At 44.3% G+C, this 19,546-nt stretch overlaps 1 protein-coding gene across 1 annotated transcript in view; it reads left to right on the top strand.

The window, feature by feature from the left end:
• The window catches only part of Acmsd (aminocarboxymuconate semialdehyde decarboxylase), a 37,719-nt gene that overhangs the window by 14,980 nt on the left and 3,193 nt on the right, over positions 1-19,546 (top strand). Inside the window, exons 6-8 of the mRNA XM_051147293.1 lie at positions 5,225-5,318; positions 10,820-10,915; positions 12,196-12,368. Of these exons, the coding sequence (XP_051003250.1) occupies positions 5,225-5,318; positions 10,820-10,915; positions 12,196-12,368 (363 nt within the window). The remainder of the gene's footprint in view (positions 1-5,224; positions 5,319-10,819; positions 10,916-12,195; positions 12,369-19,546) is intronic.

The raw sequence follows: 19,546 nt of genomic DNA on the forward strand, positions 1-19,546 counted from the left end.
AAGCCAAAAGTGTATTTGGGCAGTACATAATAAAAATGCATAATAAAACTGAGTATGGAGGCACAGCCTGTAATTCCATCATTCAGGAATCTGAGGCAGGAGATTCATGAGTTTCAGGCCAGCCTGAGCTACATAGTGATTTTCAGGCCAGCCTGAGCTACATAGTGATTTTTCAGGCAAGCCTGAGCTACATAATGAGTTTCAGGCCAGCCTGAGCTACATAATGAGTTTCAGGCCAGCCTGAGCTACATAGCAAAATCCTATCTCAAAACCCTCAAAATAAACAGAGACAGATAAGAAGAAAGGAGAGAAAGAGGAGAGAGGAGGTAGAAAACAAATATAGATAGATTAATATAGCAATAGATAGGTGAATGATATACAGATAGGTTATAAATAGGTGATATATAAATTATAGATCATTGATGATAGATACATATATAAGTAGACAGAGGTTAGATAGATAGATAGATAGATAGATAGATAGATAGATAGATAGATAATTCTGGGAAAATGCTAGAATTTTATAAACTCGGATGGTGCGCATATGAGTACTTATTGTGTCATTGCTTATGATTTCTATATTTAAAATATTTCACACTAGAATGTGTTTTCAAAATGCCACTGTCCAGTTCTGAAGTCCCCACCACCCTCTCCACCGCTCCCCCTCCCTCATCCTGTAGCTGAGTCAGCCATCCTTGGCAGCAGGATTTAAGCTCCATCATCCTCCACTCCATTTTCACAAGTCTTGCTCCCCTCTCACAATTATAGTGGTATGTGATAGTTTTCTATTATTTCCATCCTAATGCAAAAATCTTTCATACTGATTTAAGTAGATACTTGCAGACTCACCAGGCATTCTAGTCTCTGTCATTTATTAATTTAATACTTATGGAGCTCTAATTACGAACAAAAAAAAAAGTTTCCCTATCTGTGTCTGTGGCAAGCGCCCACCATGTGGGGAATTGCCTGTGAAGCCGGCTCCTGAAGCTCTAGTACTCTTCTCAGTACCGAACTCTCACAACTCATTGGCTGCAGAGGCCCAGCTGATGCAGAGAGTGTTTCCTGAAAATTCCAGGGGGCTTTAAACAAGGATTTATTTACTCATGCATCCAACCGGCTTCAGCACGGCCTGAATCTTCAGCTACGAGTCATTTTTATTATTCACTGGAACTGGATTAGAAAGCAATAGCAGCCGCTGCAGTGCGCAGAGAGGGACGATGAGCTGACCCATCCATCACTGCAATGAGATTGTCTGGGAGCATGCCGGTCTCTGAGGGACTTAGGAGTACATCCTGACTCCAGTTGACCCACAGTGTCCCTGGGCTGACCATCTATTTGTTTGCTTAGCACCGCTGGCTTGCTTAGCTCCTCTCTAGCTTGCGTCAGTAACATGTTCAAACAAAACGGGAAGAGTTTCTGACAGCCAAGTTAGTGCTGTCATTTCAAGGTAGTCCTGGCCACTCTGAGGCTTCCAAATGCGTTCCCCGCCCCCCGCTCCTGCCCCCGCCCCCACGTGAATGAACCTAGTAACACACACTCGGGTACAAAATGACTTCACTGCTGGTATGAGGCAAGCAGAGTGTTAGCAGCTGACAGTCTGACTCCCATCACTTATCGGCTGCCAAGACCTGACTAAGTTACGTGGTTCGGTCTTCACTGTAAAATGAGGCAGGGGTGAGCACAGGTTTCTGAACTTGTATAACACATGGAGTGCATGTCTCATAACTGATTAAACCAGTTAGTAGTTGTAAAATATATATCTCTCTCTGTGTGTGTGTGTGTGTGTGTGTGTGTGTGTGTGTGTGTGTGTGTGTGTGTGCATGTGAAGGCCAGATGTTGACATCTTACGTCTTCCTCAGTTGCTCTTCACCTTATTTTTAAATGTTATTTTATTTTACTTTATGTGTATGGGTGCTTTGCCTGCATGTGCCTGCATATCACATGTGTGCAGTGTCCTCAAAAGCCAGAAGATGGCTTCAGATCTCCCGAGACTGGAGTTAGAGACCACTGTATGCCATCATGTGGGTGCTGGAAACTGACTGCTGGCCCTCTGGAAGAGCAGTCGCAGTGGCTTTCACCCACTGGGCCATCTCACCAGTCCTTACACCTCATTTTTTTGAGACAAGGTACCTCACTGAACTCGCACCTTGTTGATTCCACTGAGCTAGGTAGCTAACGGGACTCAGAGATCGTCCTGCAGCTAACCTCCAGCACTGAGGCTGCCATAAATGCTGCTGTGCCCGGCACGTACATGGGCTCCAGGGATTCCAACTCTGGTCCTCCTGTTTGCACAGCTTCTGCTTCACTTCCTGAGCCATCTCTTCAACTTACAGTTATAAAATCCTTATAGCAGCATTGATAAAAAGCTCTCTGCGGATGCTAATCATGAGCTTGAGAGTACATGCCATTTTGTGTGCTCTCTCATGCTCCACACATGGAAGGAAATTGTTTTTTGTGTTAATTTGAACTGAATCAAGTCTTACTCTAGTGAGCGATCAGATCTCACAAAGGACCACGATCAGGTGCCTTGATGAAGCCTACGCCATCCCGAGAAGTCAGTATGTTGTTGTTGTTGTTTTAGTTTTAGTTTTAGATTTTGTTTCTGTTTTTTTGTTTGTTTGTTTGTTTGTTTTTTGTTTTTTTTTTTTTCAAGACAGGGTTTTTCTGTGTAGCCTTGGCTGTCCTGGACTCGCTTTGTGAACCAGGCTGGCCTCGAACTCACAGTGATCTGCCTGCCTCTGCCTCCCTGAGTGCTGGGATCACAGGCATGTGCCTCGCCACACCCTGCAAGAAGTCAGTATTTTCTTTCCAACTAGCATTCATGGTCAGAAAGCAGTTAGCTTCTGTACCGTCAAAAGCTTATGTCTCAAGGCAGAGGCAAATGGATCTCCATGAGTTCAAGGCCAGTCTGGTCTACAAAGAGAGTTCCAGGACAACCAAGGCTACACCGAGAAACCCTGGCTTGAAAACTAAAAACTAAACAAAGCAAAACAAAATAAAGCTTATATCGCTGTGCTCCTCAGCCCACTGAGTTGGAGATCTCCAGTTTACCCTTTGCCTGTCATGCCTAGGATCCCTAGCTATCCAAAACCATGCTGTTCAAAAAATGCTTACATACACAAGCATACGCAAGCCGCATTTCACTAGCTGGGTGAGCACAAGTGTGTAAAGGTAGGTGAGTCACACTTGTATCCTAGTACGCTTAAAAAGAAAGCATCCTAATGAAAGTTTGTTGGGAACCTTGGTGAACACTGAGATTAATGACCATTTTCCTAGTTTCCCTTTATTACTGTGATGAAACACCATGACCAAAGCAACTTGGGGAACCACCAGCCCAGTGGTCTGGGCCCTCCCACATCAATCACCAATCAAGAGAGGCCCCACAGACCTGCCTACAGGCAATCTGATGGACCCAGTTTCTCAGTTGAGGTTCTCTCTCCCCAGATAATTCTAGCTTGTCAAGTTGCAAAAAAAAAAAAAAAAAGTCATCAGTAAAACTGTTGAGGGGACTTAAATATTGCACTGACTAAAGTTCATTCCACCCACATGGTCTTTCCATTTCTCACAAGACTCTGAGGAAGGTTGGCCCATAGTACTCATCTTAGAACTTATCAGCTCGGGCACTGAGAGTTCTCTCCAGTAAATTTCTTTTGTTCATGAGAGACCACTCAGCAGGTCTCCAGGCTCCAGGATCAGAGAGAGTACACACAACACCCAGAAACCCCATCAGTGCTATGTCCAAGGTCTTCGTGACTTAGATCAGGCCAGCCTACCCCCATTCTAGCTGTAAGGTCCTAAGGCCCAGCTCTTCATCTTCCTGCAGTGCTTTGTCTGTTTGTTTGTCTGTTTTTGACACAGGGTCTTTCTGTGCATCCCCAGGTAACCTGAAATTCCCTATGTAGTTCACACTTGCTTTGAACTTGCATTGACAGGTGTCCATAATCATGTTTGGCTCTTGTTTGCTCAATTTCTGGCACTTTAGGTGACTAAGCAGGGAGAAGGAGGGATCCCTCCTGCCCTGACTCCAAGGATACCATCCCAGTTGTGCTGAAAGGCTAAACCGCGGGTGCCAGGAGGAGAATTTCCCTGCGTTTGATGTGTGACATAAGACTTTAAGCATTGTGCTCTCCATCAAAATGTTTGAGTCAGGGGACTAGAGAGGTTTTCAGTCACTAACATGCTTACCTTGGAAATACAAGATCTTGAATTCAGTCTTCAGAATCTATATTTAAAACAAACAATTGGGACTCTAGATGAGAGAAGCATGGGAGAATAGCAAAGTAGAAGGATCCAGAGGGTCCTAGAAACCTACAAGTAGAACATTATGATAGGCAGATTTGTGCCCAGGGGTCCCACTCAAACTAAGGCACTAGCCAAGGACAATGCAGGCGGTAAACTTTAAACCCCTACCCAGATCTAGCCAATGGTCAGAACATTCTCCACAGTTGAGTGGAGAGTGGGATATGACTTTCTCACGTACTCTGGTGCCTCACATTTGACCATGTCCCCTGGAGGGGGAGACCTGGTGGCACTCAGAGGAAGGACAGCAGGTTACCAAGAAGAGACTTGATACCCTATGAGCATATACAGGGGGGAGGTAATCCCCCTCAGGAACAGTCATAGGGGAGGGGAATAAGGGGAAAATGAGAGGGAGGGAAGAATGGGAGGATACAAGGGATGGGATAACCATTGAGATGTAACAAGAATAAAGTTTTTTAAAAAGATATATAAAAGGAAATATAAAAAAAATAAAAATAAAACAAGCAAACAAACAAACAAAAAACCTGGGCATGGCAGTGTGCACTTGTGAACCCAGATGGGGCAACTGGAGACAGGCAGATCCCTCGTGCTTACTGGCTGCTCAGTCTAGACAAATCAGCGAGCCGCAGGCCAGTGAGAGACCCTGTCTCAAAAACCACAGCGCCCAAGAAGAACATACAAGGCTATCCTATGGCCTCTACACACACACACACACACACACACACACACACACACACACACACACACACACACACACACACAATATGTTAAATCTATCAACCTATGGTTAATTCTGAGAGCCCTTTTTATTTTTATTTTTTCAAGCAGGAATAAATTGGTCAAAGGGCCTTTTATAGAGCTCAAGAAGGAGCTTCAAGAGTATTTGAGTTTATTTATTCAGATCAATGTAGAATCAGACAAGGCAGTTACCCCAAATAACTTCTTTCTCATCGCTCTATTGAAGGCTGCTGAGAGGTTGAACTGTTCGCTGTTCGTGCATCCCTGGGATATGCAGATGGATGGACGAATGGCCAAATACTGGCTGCCTTGGCTCGTAGGTTTGTACTGGACTAGGGATGGGAGCACAGAATCAACTCTTGAGTTTTTCTTTTTTTCAGCTATCCGTGGAACTCTGTTCTGCCATGGGGGGCAGGGGGAAAAACACATGGATTTGATTAGATTGAGAATAATAACAAACTACCATTGATTGGGCTCTTACTCAGATAAATATTCTATGTTTGACCGGGAACCACATAGAAAGTCATATATTGAACTGACAAAGTTGGCACTGTGATGGCAGTTTCATATATGGAGAAACTGAGGGATTTTTTTTGTTTTTGTTTTGTTGTTGTTGTTTGTTTGTTTGTTTGTTTGTTTGAGAAACTGAGTCTTACAGTGATTCGTTGTTAGCTAGGATGCACAGTCCATGGGAGAAAATGCAGTTTAACAGATCTACCTGACTGCAAAGGCCCTTTATTATACAGTCCTCCAAATAGGCTCCCAAAACAGTAGCCATACCTGTGAATCAGGGTTGTAGTGTTTCTGTTATTGTTGTTGTTGTTGTTTAAGACATTGATAGTGATGTCAGCTTTTGTAAACAAGAAACCTGAAGTTATCAATGGAAGGTCAGTTTTCACCGTCCAAGTGTGGGAGGGAGGCCTTAGGCTGCCGGAGACCCAGGCTTTCAACACAACTGCCATTTATTCCTCTCTTTTGCCCTTTGCCAGGAAAAGGAAAGAGGAGAAAGTTCCACGTGCCCTATCCACCTCTCAGTCCTAGTAAAAAGAAAAGATAAGGAACAAATATAAAGTGTGGGGGCTATGAACACTCTCTACCCCTCCATGTGGTCTGCAGTAAACTCCTTTGCTTCCTTGGGCTTCAGTTTCTTATCTTTAAAATGAGAGAGATGGTCTGTGTTAACCCCAAAGATGGGAGAAGAAAGACCACCAGCCCAAATCACAATGGCCAAGTTAATTAAAGCAAGCAATTAATTAAAGTACACTATTTTTGTTTGTTTGTTTGTTTTGTTTTTCGAGACAGGGTTTCTCTGTGTAGCCTTGGCCATCCTAGACTCACTTTGTAGACCAGGCTGGCCTCAAACTCACAGGGATCCGCCTGCCTCTGCCTCCTGAGTGCTGGGATTAAAGGCGTGCGCCACCACGCCCGGCAAAGTAAACTATTTTTAATTTGTGTTCTCCAACTGTCTCCCCCAAAGGTGGGGTTCAAGAGATCAGCATTGGATGTGAGGAAGATAAGGTTTTTATAGCTCAGGGGTAGGAGGTTTCCAAATAGGGGATTTAGTAGGCAAAATAGGTTACAGGAGCAGAACATAACATAACAATTTAGTCATAACAACCTCCTAAAACAAAGACATGGTGACAAGGTGGTCGTAACAAGACAGTCTGACAACAGATAGTCATAACAAAATGTCACAACAACCTTTTAAAACAAAGGTAGGGTTGAAAGATGGTTATGAGCTGGGCGTGGTGGCACACACCTTTAATCCCAGCACCTGGGAGGCAGAGGTAAGCAGATCTCTGTGAGTTCGAGGCCAGCCTGGTCTACAAGAGTCTAGGACAGCCAGGGCTGTTACACAAAGAAACCCTGTCTTGAAAAACTTAAGAAAGAAAGAAAGAAAGAAAGAAAGAAAGAAAGAAAGAAAGAAAGAAAGAAAAAAGAAAGATTATAATAACTTTTTGAGTCAAAGACATGGGTGCTGTCTCCTGGGACAAGCAGTATGGAGCCATTAGTAGTTAAGGTTACAGGTGGGGCCTAGCCCAATGCTTGAAAAACAGAGGTTAAATTATAAACAGGAATGAGCCTAGTCTGTCTTTACTATAAGAGGGCTTTTAAGCCTAAGATGGAGACAGGTGGGTTCATCAGTCTGTATTGATGGCTCTAGTGAGGCAGCGTCCTACCCACCAAGTAACTAACCGTTGCTTGCGATCTTGGTGCTTAGCTGGGGAGGTGGCTCAGTGGACAAAACACTTGCCACAGAGCAGCAGCATGAAGCATGGAGTTCAAACACCCAGAAGCTATAAAAAGCTGGACACGGTCGCTCACTGTAATCCTAGTGCACCTATGGCAATCTGGAAGGCAGAAGCTCTCAGGCCAGCTAGCCTGCACAGTGGGAAAACAAAGACCCTGATCCAAACAAGATGGAGGAACAACATGTAAGGTTGTGCTGTGGCCTCCAGACATGTGTCCTGGTTGTCAGCCTTCAAACCTGGGGTAAATGGTTGAGGGGCCTAGTTAACATATCAAAATGAACCTGGCCACCAGGCCCTCCCAGTACCCCTCAGTTCCTGCCTGTCACAGGACCCTCCTGGATGGCATACCCCCGACTCCCTACCCTAAATTTTCCAGTCATACTCCAACCATTTTGGTTGCCTGTTCTCTTTGTACCTCCTGGATGCACCTGATTCCCCTTTCTCTCAACATGTCACAGCTTAAGCCAGTCATGTCCACTCTGGACTCCCAGATGTCCCTGCCTCTGGCTGTGCTCTCCCACATGTCAGTAATAAACTTTTCCTACATTGTACCTAGGAGCAGTCGTATTTTCCTTCCTTTTCATTTCTTTTTTTTTCCCCCATTCAGTTGCACACTCCTGCTCTCACACACATAACACTCACAAACACATAAACACAACCCCCCCCCCACACACACACACCTGATTAGCACAAAGTTGACTTACAAAGAACCAGAAGGAAATGATATAATCTCTCACCGTGCCTTCGGAAGCTCTACTGGGAAAACCACCCGCCAGATGGATACAATCCACCATGCTCCTGGAGTTCTCAGGAGGCCCAGAAGCTAGGCACACCTGTGCTGTAGAGCAGAGAGGGACAGAAGGAGCTGACAGTGAAGGCTCGGCTTGCAATCAAGATCTCTAGGTCAGCCATGGGGCACTGTATCCCCAAGTACACCTTGGGGTTACAGCATCAGGGACCAACTGCTGCTTGTAGGAGTGTGAAGCGCCTGAAGAGGTTCACATGAACCCAGTAATTTTTTAGTCTTAGCTCCCAAGAGGCAGCAGAGACCTGGCAGGCTTAACAGTAACAGTTAACATGTAGTGAGCTGTACCTGGGCACCAGATACTATCACAGAACCCTCAAAAATAACCCATTGCCAGGAACCAACCATCAAAACTGTACACTTGGTGTGTCCGCTCCAGTGGACATGGTAGTTGAGGGGAAGGTTTTTATTGTGGATATGAGGGAGAGAGTGGTGTAGATAGGAATTCATGTAGATATGAGCCAGAACAGAGAAAGTTACAGGCTGAACACGGCCAGCATGAGAAGAGAAGCCAAGTGTGGGGGTGGGGGGCAGGGCAGAGGGGTAAGAGAGATGAAGACAAAGAGAGGGCAGAAGAGAAAGACCGAGAGAGTGCATAGATGGCCGAAATAGCAGGCTCATAAGAAGATTGAGTAAGTAGGGAGGAAAGCTGCTGAGCTGGAGAAAGATCAGGGCAGGAGGCAGGGTAAGAAAAGCCAGGATGCCAGCATGACTCTGCAGTGTGTAGCAGGTACTTGTGATGCTGAGGGATCTGGAGGCCAGCACACACCACAGATAGCCCTCCATCCCCTCTGCTAATGATAAGGAAACGACCCCTTTGGTAGAGGAAAGCTGGCATCATGAGTTTCTGAGGAATGGTGGCTTTTTGTTTGACTGGCAGAGTTTGAACCTGACAGTCACCCTACATTCACAGTGAGGAAATTGAGGGGTGACTAATGTTTGCTGAACACTTCCAATGACCAGGAACTTTACTGACATTATTTACACACCACCACAAAAACCCTACGAGACAGAAAAGAACATCCTGGGGTGAAGAAACACAGGCTATGGCATCAAATAGCTTCGGCCCTGACGCCTAACACTACGCATCCCAAAGCGAAAGGAGTGAGGCTGGGGACTTAGCTCAGCATTAGAGCACTTGGCTAGCAAGCACAAGGACCTAGGTGTGATCCTCAACACTGAAAAGAAAACTGAGGGCAAGTCCGTGTCCTGGTAGTCAGGGTCAGACCAGATGAAAAGTTTCCAGCTTCTTGGCCCCTTATCCAAAGAGCCGCAAGTGAGAACTCACATAGATTTGCAAACTAACTTCATTGGGAGTGAAGGGATAGCACAGACACAGAAGATAACACTGTCAATCCTGACAGTCTCTCTTTTGTTTATTAGATTAGCTCGCGCATTTATTTTCTTACTGTGAGTGAGGCTGGGGTGATCCGCGGCGGACCGATCCGTGGTGCACGGAAAGAAAGAAAGGGTTCCTGGTAACTATGAAGCCACCATCCGGCTATTCTAGGGTAGCAGAGAGAGATTAACCACAGGCCATTTGGGGGAGTCCAAGACTGCCATGGCTACCTCTCAAGAAGCAGAGAGGAGGGACTTCCTGGCAGCTGCCAGTGCTATCTCTAGGGAGGGGGGTGGGGAGGAAGGCTAGGGCGCAGCATGGGACGTGGGGGCGGGGCCAATTTTAAAGGGCGCTAGAACAGCCTGGGAGTTTAGTGCCAGAAGAGGCCTGTCACGACTTTGAAACTCGCCATAGCTACAATAGGGACTGAAGGAGTGTGGAGGTCAGTTGTAGGTTTTGATAGGTTATTGGATGCCTCATTTGCCTGAGGTGGAAAGAAACAAGGGACATTGCTCTTTCGGGCAGAGAGAGACCCAGGTTTCTGAGCAATGCTGCGCCTGGGCTTTTTTTTTTTTTTTTTTTCTGTCCACCAGCAATCCTTCTTTGTCCAGCCTGAGCAGGGCCCAGACTCAACTTGAGACATGGTCAGTGTCACTGCCTTTTGGGGTTTGGGACTTAACACTTACTATGACTGTCATTTCCCATAACACATTTTATTTTAATTATATACCTGCCCGGTTATGGGTAGGCATGAGATGATAAATAGAGGATTCTCCTTAATAGGTTGTTAAAACACACCGTGTATATACTCCCCAAAACAGTTTAAGCCAGATAGATCCTTCTATTCTTCCTAGCTGGATATGCTGGGAATACACTTGAATAGAAATTGTCTAAATTTGATTGTAATCAGGGCCGGGGAAACTTATAACACATTCAAAGATGAGGGTAGATGTAATCTGATGCAGGTAAGGGGCCTGGGAGTTCTGAAGTTGCCATGGTCACTGTTTGAAGAGGTGTGTGCGTGTGTGTTTGCATAGTGTGTGCAAGTGAAGGGATTGATCTGCCAAGTGCATTATTACAAGGGCAGGTGTGCATAAGCCCAACCAAATAGGAGTTCCAAGCTAAACTACATCCAGTACTTGCCTGCCTCATCAGGACCAAAGCCAAGCCCCTTTGTTTGCCCGTTCCCATCTCTTACACTACTTAACTCTCTCTCCTTGAGTTAGTAAACAGGGACCTTAGGATGATGCTTCTGGGCTGAGCAATGCCCTGTGTGCATTTGGGTCATCTCTGGAGCAAAGGGCCCCCATATTTCACATCACTGAAAATTCTGCACATCACTGCTGCTCTGCAACCACTCATGCTCCAGAGCCTCTTCTTGCTTAAGATTAGAGAGCTGAGTCATGTAACTGTCTCCCCTTCCAGGAATGCCGTCGGAGACCACCATGGCCATTTGCTCCATGATTATGGGTGGGGTGTTCGAGAAGTTTCCCAAACTCAAAGTGTGTTTTGCACATGGAGGTGAGACCCTATTTGTATCAGTTCAGACTGGCCTAAGAAAATGCCGGGGTGACTGAAAGCCTCATGGATGGAGGCTAGAAACCTAAGAAGGAAGTGCTGGTGGGGTTGGTTTCTGGGGAGGGCTGTCTTCCCAGTGCATGCATGGCTGCCTTCTCCCTGTGTTTTCATGTGACTCCTCTCTGTGCACATGTTGAGTGAGGAGAGGACAAAAGCTGGTACTTAAAGAAGAGAGATGGTCTGGTGTCTCTCTCTCTCTCTCTCTCTCTCTCTCTCTCTCTCTCTCTCTCTCTCTGTGTGTGTGTGTGTGTGTGTGTGTGTGTATGTTTATCATGTTTATTTGTGTATGCATTAGTATGTAAAGGCCAAGGACAATGTTGGGTATTGTTCCCCAGGTGCCATCCACCACCCCCCTCCTTTTTTTTTTTTTTTTTTAAGAGAAGGTCTTTCAGCTGGGCAGTGGTGGCTCACGACTTTCTTTAATCCTAGCACTCAGGAGGCAGAAAAAGGCAGATGTCTGCGTTTGAGGCCAGCCTGGACTACAGAGCTAGCTCCAGAATAGCCAGGGCTCTACAGAGGAAACCCTGTCTCAAAAAAACCAAGCAAACAAACAAAAGACTGGATCTCTCGATAAACCTTGAGCTCAGCAATTTGGCTGAACACATTGGTTGGCCAGCAAGGCCAGGATCCTTCAGTCTCCACCTCCCCAGAGCTAGGATTACACATGTGCTTGTCATTCAGAATCAGGCCTCATGGTTTCACTGCATGGTGATTCACTTTACCCAGTGAACTAGCTCCCCATCCATTTACTGTTTGTTTGTTTGTTGTGCTACTGAGCATTGAATCTAAAGCCCCACACATGTGCTCTATGCCAAGCTACATCCAAGCCCTTTTTATTTCTTAAAAATATTATTGTTGTTGCTATTGGTGTGTGGGTGTATGGGTGTGTGCGCATGCGCACACGGGCGCACATACACATGCATCTGCATGTACTCTGTGTGTGCAGGTACCTTCTGAGACCAAAGGAGGGTGTCAGAGCCAGCGAGTTATGGGTGGTCGTAAGATGCCTTCATGGAAACCGGGTGCTGAGAACCATACTCTGTCTTCTGTAAGAACAGCAAGAGCTCTTACCTGCTGAGCTTCGTCTCCAGCTCCTTGAGTGTATTTTGAGACAAGGTCTCATTAAAGTTTCCCAGGCTGGCCTTGAACTCACTCTGTAGCCTAGGCTATCGTCCGTCGTCCGTCTTTGAGCTTGCAGCCCTCCTGCCTCTGTCCCCTTGCAGGTGGCGCTTTCCCCTTCACTGTAGGAAGAATCGCCCATGGATTCAACATGCGCCCTGATCTCTGTGCCCAGGACAATTCATCTGACCCCAGGAAATACCTTGGCTCCTTCTATACAGACTCGCTGGTTCATGACCCTCGGTCTCTGAAGCTGTTGACAGATGTCATAGGAAAGGTAAGGTAGATGGTCTGGGGACAGCAACTTGACAAGTTGGATACTTTTGAGGGAAAATGAAAGTATGAGGTAGTAAAATATCTGAAATATGCACTGCTGCTGGGATCATAGATATGAGCTGCCAAATCTGGCTTCACAGTGATCCTGGACATCCAAACTCAGGGGCCTGCCATTACTGAAAAAGTTCTTTATCATTAGAGAAAATTTTTCTTATTTCTAGGGCTATGGCAGGAAGTAGAGGATGCCACGTTAGTAGAAATACTTATAACATGACTTAAAACAGAGTTTCCTGCCTGGTTCTCACCAACTTGACATTTACATTTATTTTATATCTCCAAATAACTTGGATAAATAGTGCCTTCCTATGCCTTCAGTGTACAAACAAGGGAAGCCCTATCTAGATGCCCGCGAGCCTCCTGAGAGGCTTCTAACTCCCATTTCAAGAAGCTGTGGACATTGAGAGAGTAAGTCCTGGTTCTAACCCCTGTTAGCTCCATGGCGTTCCATCACTGTAGTAGCCCAGAGGAGAAAGGGGTTTCTTCGAGCTTACATTTCCAGGTTATCATCCATTGCTGTAGAGACGTCAAGGCAGATGGTCACATCACATCCACAGTCAGGAGCATACCTTGATTTCTCCACTCTTAAACAGTTCAGCACCTTCTACCACATCTGTCTCATACTCACTTCCAAGTACCTCAGTTTACAGGTGTGTGCTACCACAGCTGGCTCTCACACAATCCTTACAGGGGGCTTTCCAAAATACAGTAGATGCAAAATGTCACCTTAATACATTCAGACATTTACCTCTGGAAAATGGCCCATAATCTTAGTAGATTCCCCAGGAAATAGACTTTTTTTGTTTTGTTTTTGTTTTTTCTTTTTTATTTATTTTTAAATTTTACTTATTTATTTTATTTTTATTTCATTTTTTTGTTTTTGCTTTTTCAAGACAGGGTTTCTCTGTGCAGTCCTGGCTGTCCTGGACTCACTCTGTAGACCAGGCTGGCCTCAAATTCACAAAGATCCGCCTGCCTCTGCTGAGATTAAAGGCATATGACATCACTGCCTCGTAGAAGTAGACTCTTCAAAGTTCAGTTTTTAGACACCCAGGAGCAGACGTGATGAAAACCCAACAGTCTGTGTGTCCCAGGGAGCTTGGGCAGAAAGATAACAGAGAAACTGTCCATGCAAGGCCATACTTAGGCTTCCTCAGCCTGACTCTCCTACGACCCATTTAATACATAGGACAATTCCTGCTATAAGAAAGTAGGTGAATTCGTTACTTTTCTTCTTGTTGTTATAATACATCTGACAAAAGCAACTTAGGAAGAAAAGGTTTATTTTGGCTCGCAGTTCCAGCCTATAGTCTATCATAGCATGGAAAGCATTGATCATTGCACGGGTGTGAGGCAGCTGGTCATGTGGCAGTCACATCTCTTTCTTCTGAAAGAGATGAATTCTGGTGCTCGGCTCACTTTCTCCACTTTATTCAGCCCATGGAATCAGGGCGAGTCTTCTCATCAGTTTACCCAACCTAGAAACCCCCCTCCTCAGCATGGCCAGAGGTGCTGTCTAGGTGAGTCTAAGTGCTGCCAAACTGAGGGCCTACATTAACCATCCTGACCAGGGACAGAAGCAGCAACTTGTCAAACTATTTTTAACTCACGTAAGCATTTAGTAAGCATCTGCCAAGTAGAGATCTCCTTCCTGCAGTACCACATAAACCTTGAGGAATCTCTTTCCCCCACTTTCCTCCCTGCTGCAGTCTCCTTTCCCTCAAAACAAGAGCTCCAAATTAATAAGACTTTCATTTTGAGTTCTTTCATGCCTGCTTTTCTGCATCTAATATTTCAGGACTAATTGCATCATGGTTACTTCTTTTTTATATTCAAACATTAAAAAACGATGTTGGTGTTTCTTATTACATGTATGTATATATGTGCATATATATGAGGGTATGGTTATGAGCACATGAGTGCAGTGTGCATAAAGACTAGAAGACAAGAGTCAGATCCCCAGGAGCTGGCGCTACAGGCCGTTGTGAGCAGCCTGAGATTGGTGCTGGGAACTGAACTCAGGTCCTCTCCATGAGTAACGCATGCTCATAACCACTTAGCCATCTCCCCAGCCCCACCCCCATTCAAGAAATTGTTTCTTCACCTTACTCACACATTTACTAAAGCAAATTTCAAGTTGATTATAAGCATGTGTGTCAAAGTAATATTCCAACCATCTCCAGAGAAGATTTCTCAAAAGTTCAGCTCAGAGAATTATCCTTAGCAGAGGGAAAAAAGGCTAAATAATAATTATCAACTTAAAGTAAAAGAATCTAAGGATGATAGATTTTTTTAAAAAAGAAAAAAAAATCTAAGCAATTATGGATAGCCCAGGTCTAGACCAGTTTCAAGACTAATAAATTTATAAAAGTACTATCATGCTGAAGATGATCAAAAGTTACTGTGAAGGTTGAATAAGAATGGGCCCCATTGGCTCATATATTTGAACGCTTAGTTACGAAGGAATAGAACTGTTTGAAAGGATTAGAAGGATTAGGAGGTGTGGCCCTGTTGGAGGAACTGTGTCACTGGTGGTGAGTTTTGACATTTCCAAAGCCATGCCAGGCCTGCTGTCTCTCTCACTGCTTGTGGATCAGGGATGTATCTCTCAGCTATTGCTCCAGTGCCAGCCTGCCTGCTCCCCACCATGATGATAATGGACTAAACCTCTAAGCTGTAAGCCAGCTACCAATGAAAGTATTTCTTTTATAAATGTTGGTTGTGGCGTCTCTTCACAGCAATAGAACAGTGACTAAGACAGTTACCAACAAAAGGTAAACATTTGGATAATAGATAAGAAAAGTTTAAAAACCAGATAATTGGGCTGGAGAGATGGCTCAGAGGTTAAGAGCACTGGCTGTTCTTCCAAAGGTCCTGAGTTCAATTCCTAGCAACCACATGGTGGCTCACAACCATCTATAATGAGATTTGGTGCCCTCTTCTGGCAGACAGAACATTGTGTACATAATAAATAAATAAATAATCTTAAAAAAAAAAAACAGATAATTACAAGTAGATATATAACCTTCTACAGAAAGAAGTTAAAAGCAAGTCTAAATGATAATTTAAAGTTTCCAAACCATGAGTTTGATGTTCTGTGGTAGCATTAAAAAACAAACAGACAAAATAAACATATACATACAATTCAAGGAACTGGGGAGATGGGATGGCTTAATGGGTAAAGCCCTAGAAATGCATGCCTGAGCACCTGTGCTTGAGTCCCCAGAACCTATGTAAAAGCTGGACATGTAGGTAGCATGAGCATTGTAACATGGGCATTGTAACATGGGCATCATAGCATGGGCATCGTAGCATGGGCATCATAGCATGGGCATCGTAGCATGGGCATCATAGCATGGACAGTGTAGCATGGGCATCATAGCATGGACAGTGTAGCATGGGCATCGTAGCATGGGCATCGTAACATGGGCATCATAGCATGGACATCGTAGCATGGGCATCATAGCATGGGCATCGTAGCATGGGCATTGTAACATGGGCATCATAGCATGGACATCGTAGCATGGGCATTGTAACATGGGCATCATAGCATACATGGGCATTGTAACATGGGCATCATAGCATGGGCATTGTAACATGGGCATCATAGCATGGGCATTGTAACATGGGCATCATAGCATGGGCATTGTAACATGGGCATCATAGCATGGGCATTGTAACATGGGCATCATAGCATGGGCATTGTAGCATGGGCATCATAGCATGGCCATTGTAACATGGGCATCTTTAATCCCAATGCTCTTAGAAGCTCACAGACCAGCTAGCCTGGTATATGCAGCAGAAAAACAACAGAAAGACCCTGACTGAAACAAGATGGAAGGCAAGTTCTGACACCTGACATTATCCTCTGAACACAACACACACACACACACACACACACACACACACACACACAGGGAACTAAGGAAATATCTTAATCAGGAGGGATGAATTACAGAAGACCAGAAGACTGGTTTTTCACTTGTGCTTTAGATTCATTTGCTTTCTCCATATTAAAACAGGACAGACTGCTTCCTAAAGCATATTTATATCAGAGAATGCCATCATGCTGGGAAGGGAAGAATTCCTAATTAGAAAATGAATGCCTGGATTTCATCTTCATGCTAATGTAGCTGATGAGGATACTATAAGCGTGGGACTTTAAAATCATGTTGTACTTTGGCAATGTAAACAGCGTTAGCAAAAGGAAGAGATGAACCCCTGGTGACTACCAAGCAGAGAGCTAGAGCAAGATCAGCTGTTGGCACAGATGTGAGGAGACAGAACTTTACATCTTTGGGGCCTCTACAGCAGGTGTGTTTTCTTGGCTTCATATACAGATGAATACAGAAATCTAAAAATAGTCTTGGTAGTCTATCATGGCCTTTGAAACTGTATGGTGTGTGTGTGTGCGTGCGTGTGTGTGTGTTGGATGTCATGTGTTCTGTCACGCTCTACTTTATTCCCCCCCACCCCATTGTTCTTTTTTGCTTGTTTGGTTTTGAGACAGGGTTTCTCTGTGTAGCCCTGGCTGTCTTAGAACTCATTCTGTAGACCAGGCTGTCCTCGACCTCAGAGATCCACCTGCCTCTGCTTCCCGAGTGCTAGGATTAAAGGATTGTGCCACCCCCTCCCTGCTTACTGCTTTATTCTCTTAAGACAAGGTCTCTCACTGAATTTGGAGCTAGGCTGGCAGCTAGCAATCCTCAGCACTCCTGCTGTCTCTTTCCCCACAGCACTAGGATTATAGATAGGCACATGCACAAACATATTCAGTTGAGGTACTGGGGATTTGAACTCAGTTCCTCATGTTTGGGCAACAGGCATTCTCTGAACTATCTCCCTAGCCATCAAATATAAATACATATACAAACACATTCTTATACATGAGCCAAGGTCTCACTATGTAGACCAGGCTGACCTCAGACTCACAGAGATCCCCCTCCCTCTGCCTTCCCAGTGCTGGTATTGAAGACAATTGCCACCCATAGCCAGGTCAGACTTTTATTTTTAGATGGCCATTCCTTCCAATGTTTACTATCAACTGAAGTACCTTTTAAGGTTAAAGTTATTTTGAACAGATTATATATATAAGTGTATGTCTGTGTGCCATATATACACACATATGTATATATGATATCGTGTGGTTTTTATAAGTTTGTAAATGGTGTAATGTTTCTATCAGGTTAAACATATCTACCCAAAGATGCCTTTATGATGAAACATTACAAGTCATTTCTCCTGGCTTTTTGCCATATACTACCCAATATATTATATATAGTCATCCCACTGTATAATAGCATGTCAGATCTCCTGGAGTTCTTTAGTTACTGCGTTGGTTGTTACTTTTAGAGACAGGGTCTTACTTTGTAACCGAGATTACTATATGACCCAGGCTGGCTTTGAACTCCTGATCTGCTACCTCTTAAGGCAGGGGTTGCAGACATGCACCATGCCAGCAGGCATACATCAGAACTTCTTGTCCCTATTCCATTCATCAACTTCTCCCTCTGTTTCTCTCTTTCCTATTCTTACAGTCTCTGGTGACTAACAGTTTACTGTCAACTCCTATGGGCTCAACTATTTTATAGACAACATATGACTGCTGGCATCTCTCTGTGACAAGCTTATTTCACCCAACATAATGGCTTCCAGTTCCATCCACATTGCTAAAATGGAAACATTTTGTTCTTCTTTGAAATGAGAATATATGATCACACACACACACACACACACACACACACAAAATTCATCAAGGATGGTCCTTTCTTCGGTAGAGAAACACTGCCTGACTCATTTAAGCTCAATGACTGCATTTAACTTCTAGTCTCTAGTCTGTTCTATTTGCTGAGTGCTTGCTGTATGCTAATAGCATGCTGTTTTGGTGACAGTGGCTTTGCAGTATATTTTTAAAATCAATGTGGTCATTCCTGTTTTGCTTTTTTGGTCTAACACTTCAAAGAGCATTTAGGATCTTTTGCGGTTTCATACAAACTATAAGATTGATTTTCTATTTCCATTTTTTTTAAAAAAAAGTCATTGCTATTTTGAGAGGAGTTACATTGACTCTGAACTGCTTTGGGTAGTGTGACCATTTTAACAAAATTAATTCTTCCAACCCATTAATACAGAATATCTTTCCATGGATTGTGTCTTCAATTTGTTTCATTAGTACAGTTTTTGTTACAGAGATCTTTCACCTCTTTGGTTAAGTTTATTGCCAGGTAATTAGTGTTTTGCTGTAACTCTTATAAGTGAGATTCCTTTCTCAGACAGTTTGCTGCTGCTATGGAGACACTAAGGATTTCTTCACACTGGTACTGCATCCAGCAACTTTACGGAGTTCTATAAGTAATTCTAAAGAGTGGTGGAGCTCCTAGGGCTTCCTACACATATGACACATTCATCTGGAGAGAGAGAGAGACAGGCTCACTTCCTCTTGACCAGTCTGAATTGTTCCTTCCTCGTCCTTCCTGCCTCGGTGCTCTGGGTAGAACTTTCAGAACTCTGTTGACCAAAAGTGGTCAAAGTGCATAATCTTTGTCTTGTTCCATATCTTACAGAAAACTTTTCATTTTTCCCAGTCAGTACAATTCGAGCTATGGGGTTGTCATATATGGCCTTCGCTGTATTGAGGGACTTTCACTTGGAGTACACAACATGGATAGTGGGTGAGATGGTTCAAAGTAAGAGTACTTGTGTGCAAGTGTGAAGACGCGAGTTCATATCCTAAGCACCCATGTAAAAAGCTGGGATTCGCTATAACCCTGCCTCTGAAGGAGAAAGAGACAGGAAGATCCCTGAAGCTTGTTTCCTACCAGCCTAGCTCCAGGCTTGGTGAGAGACGCTCTCGCACAGGAATAAGGTGGAGAGTGCCATACACCTGGCATCTTCATCTGGCCTCCTCATGTGTGTCCAGGCATGTATACCTGCACACACATATGCATACAGGACATACATACATACATGCATGCATGCATACAGATAGACCTAGAGAACATCAATGAAATGAAGCAGTCTTCCAAAGAGAAACACTACATAACCGAACACAGGTAGAATCTACAAAAGCCCTCTTTGTAGAAACAGCACAGAACGATGTTTACCAAAGGCTGAGGGGGCGGG

Source organism: Acomys russatus, chromosome 6 (assembly GCF_903995435.1).
Source record: "Acomys russatus chromosome 6, mAcoRus1.1, whole genome shotgun sequence".
Classification (NCBI taxonomy): Eukaryota; Metazoa; Chordata; class Mammalia; order Rodentia; family Muridae; genus Acomys; species Acomys russatus.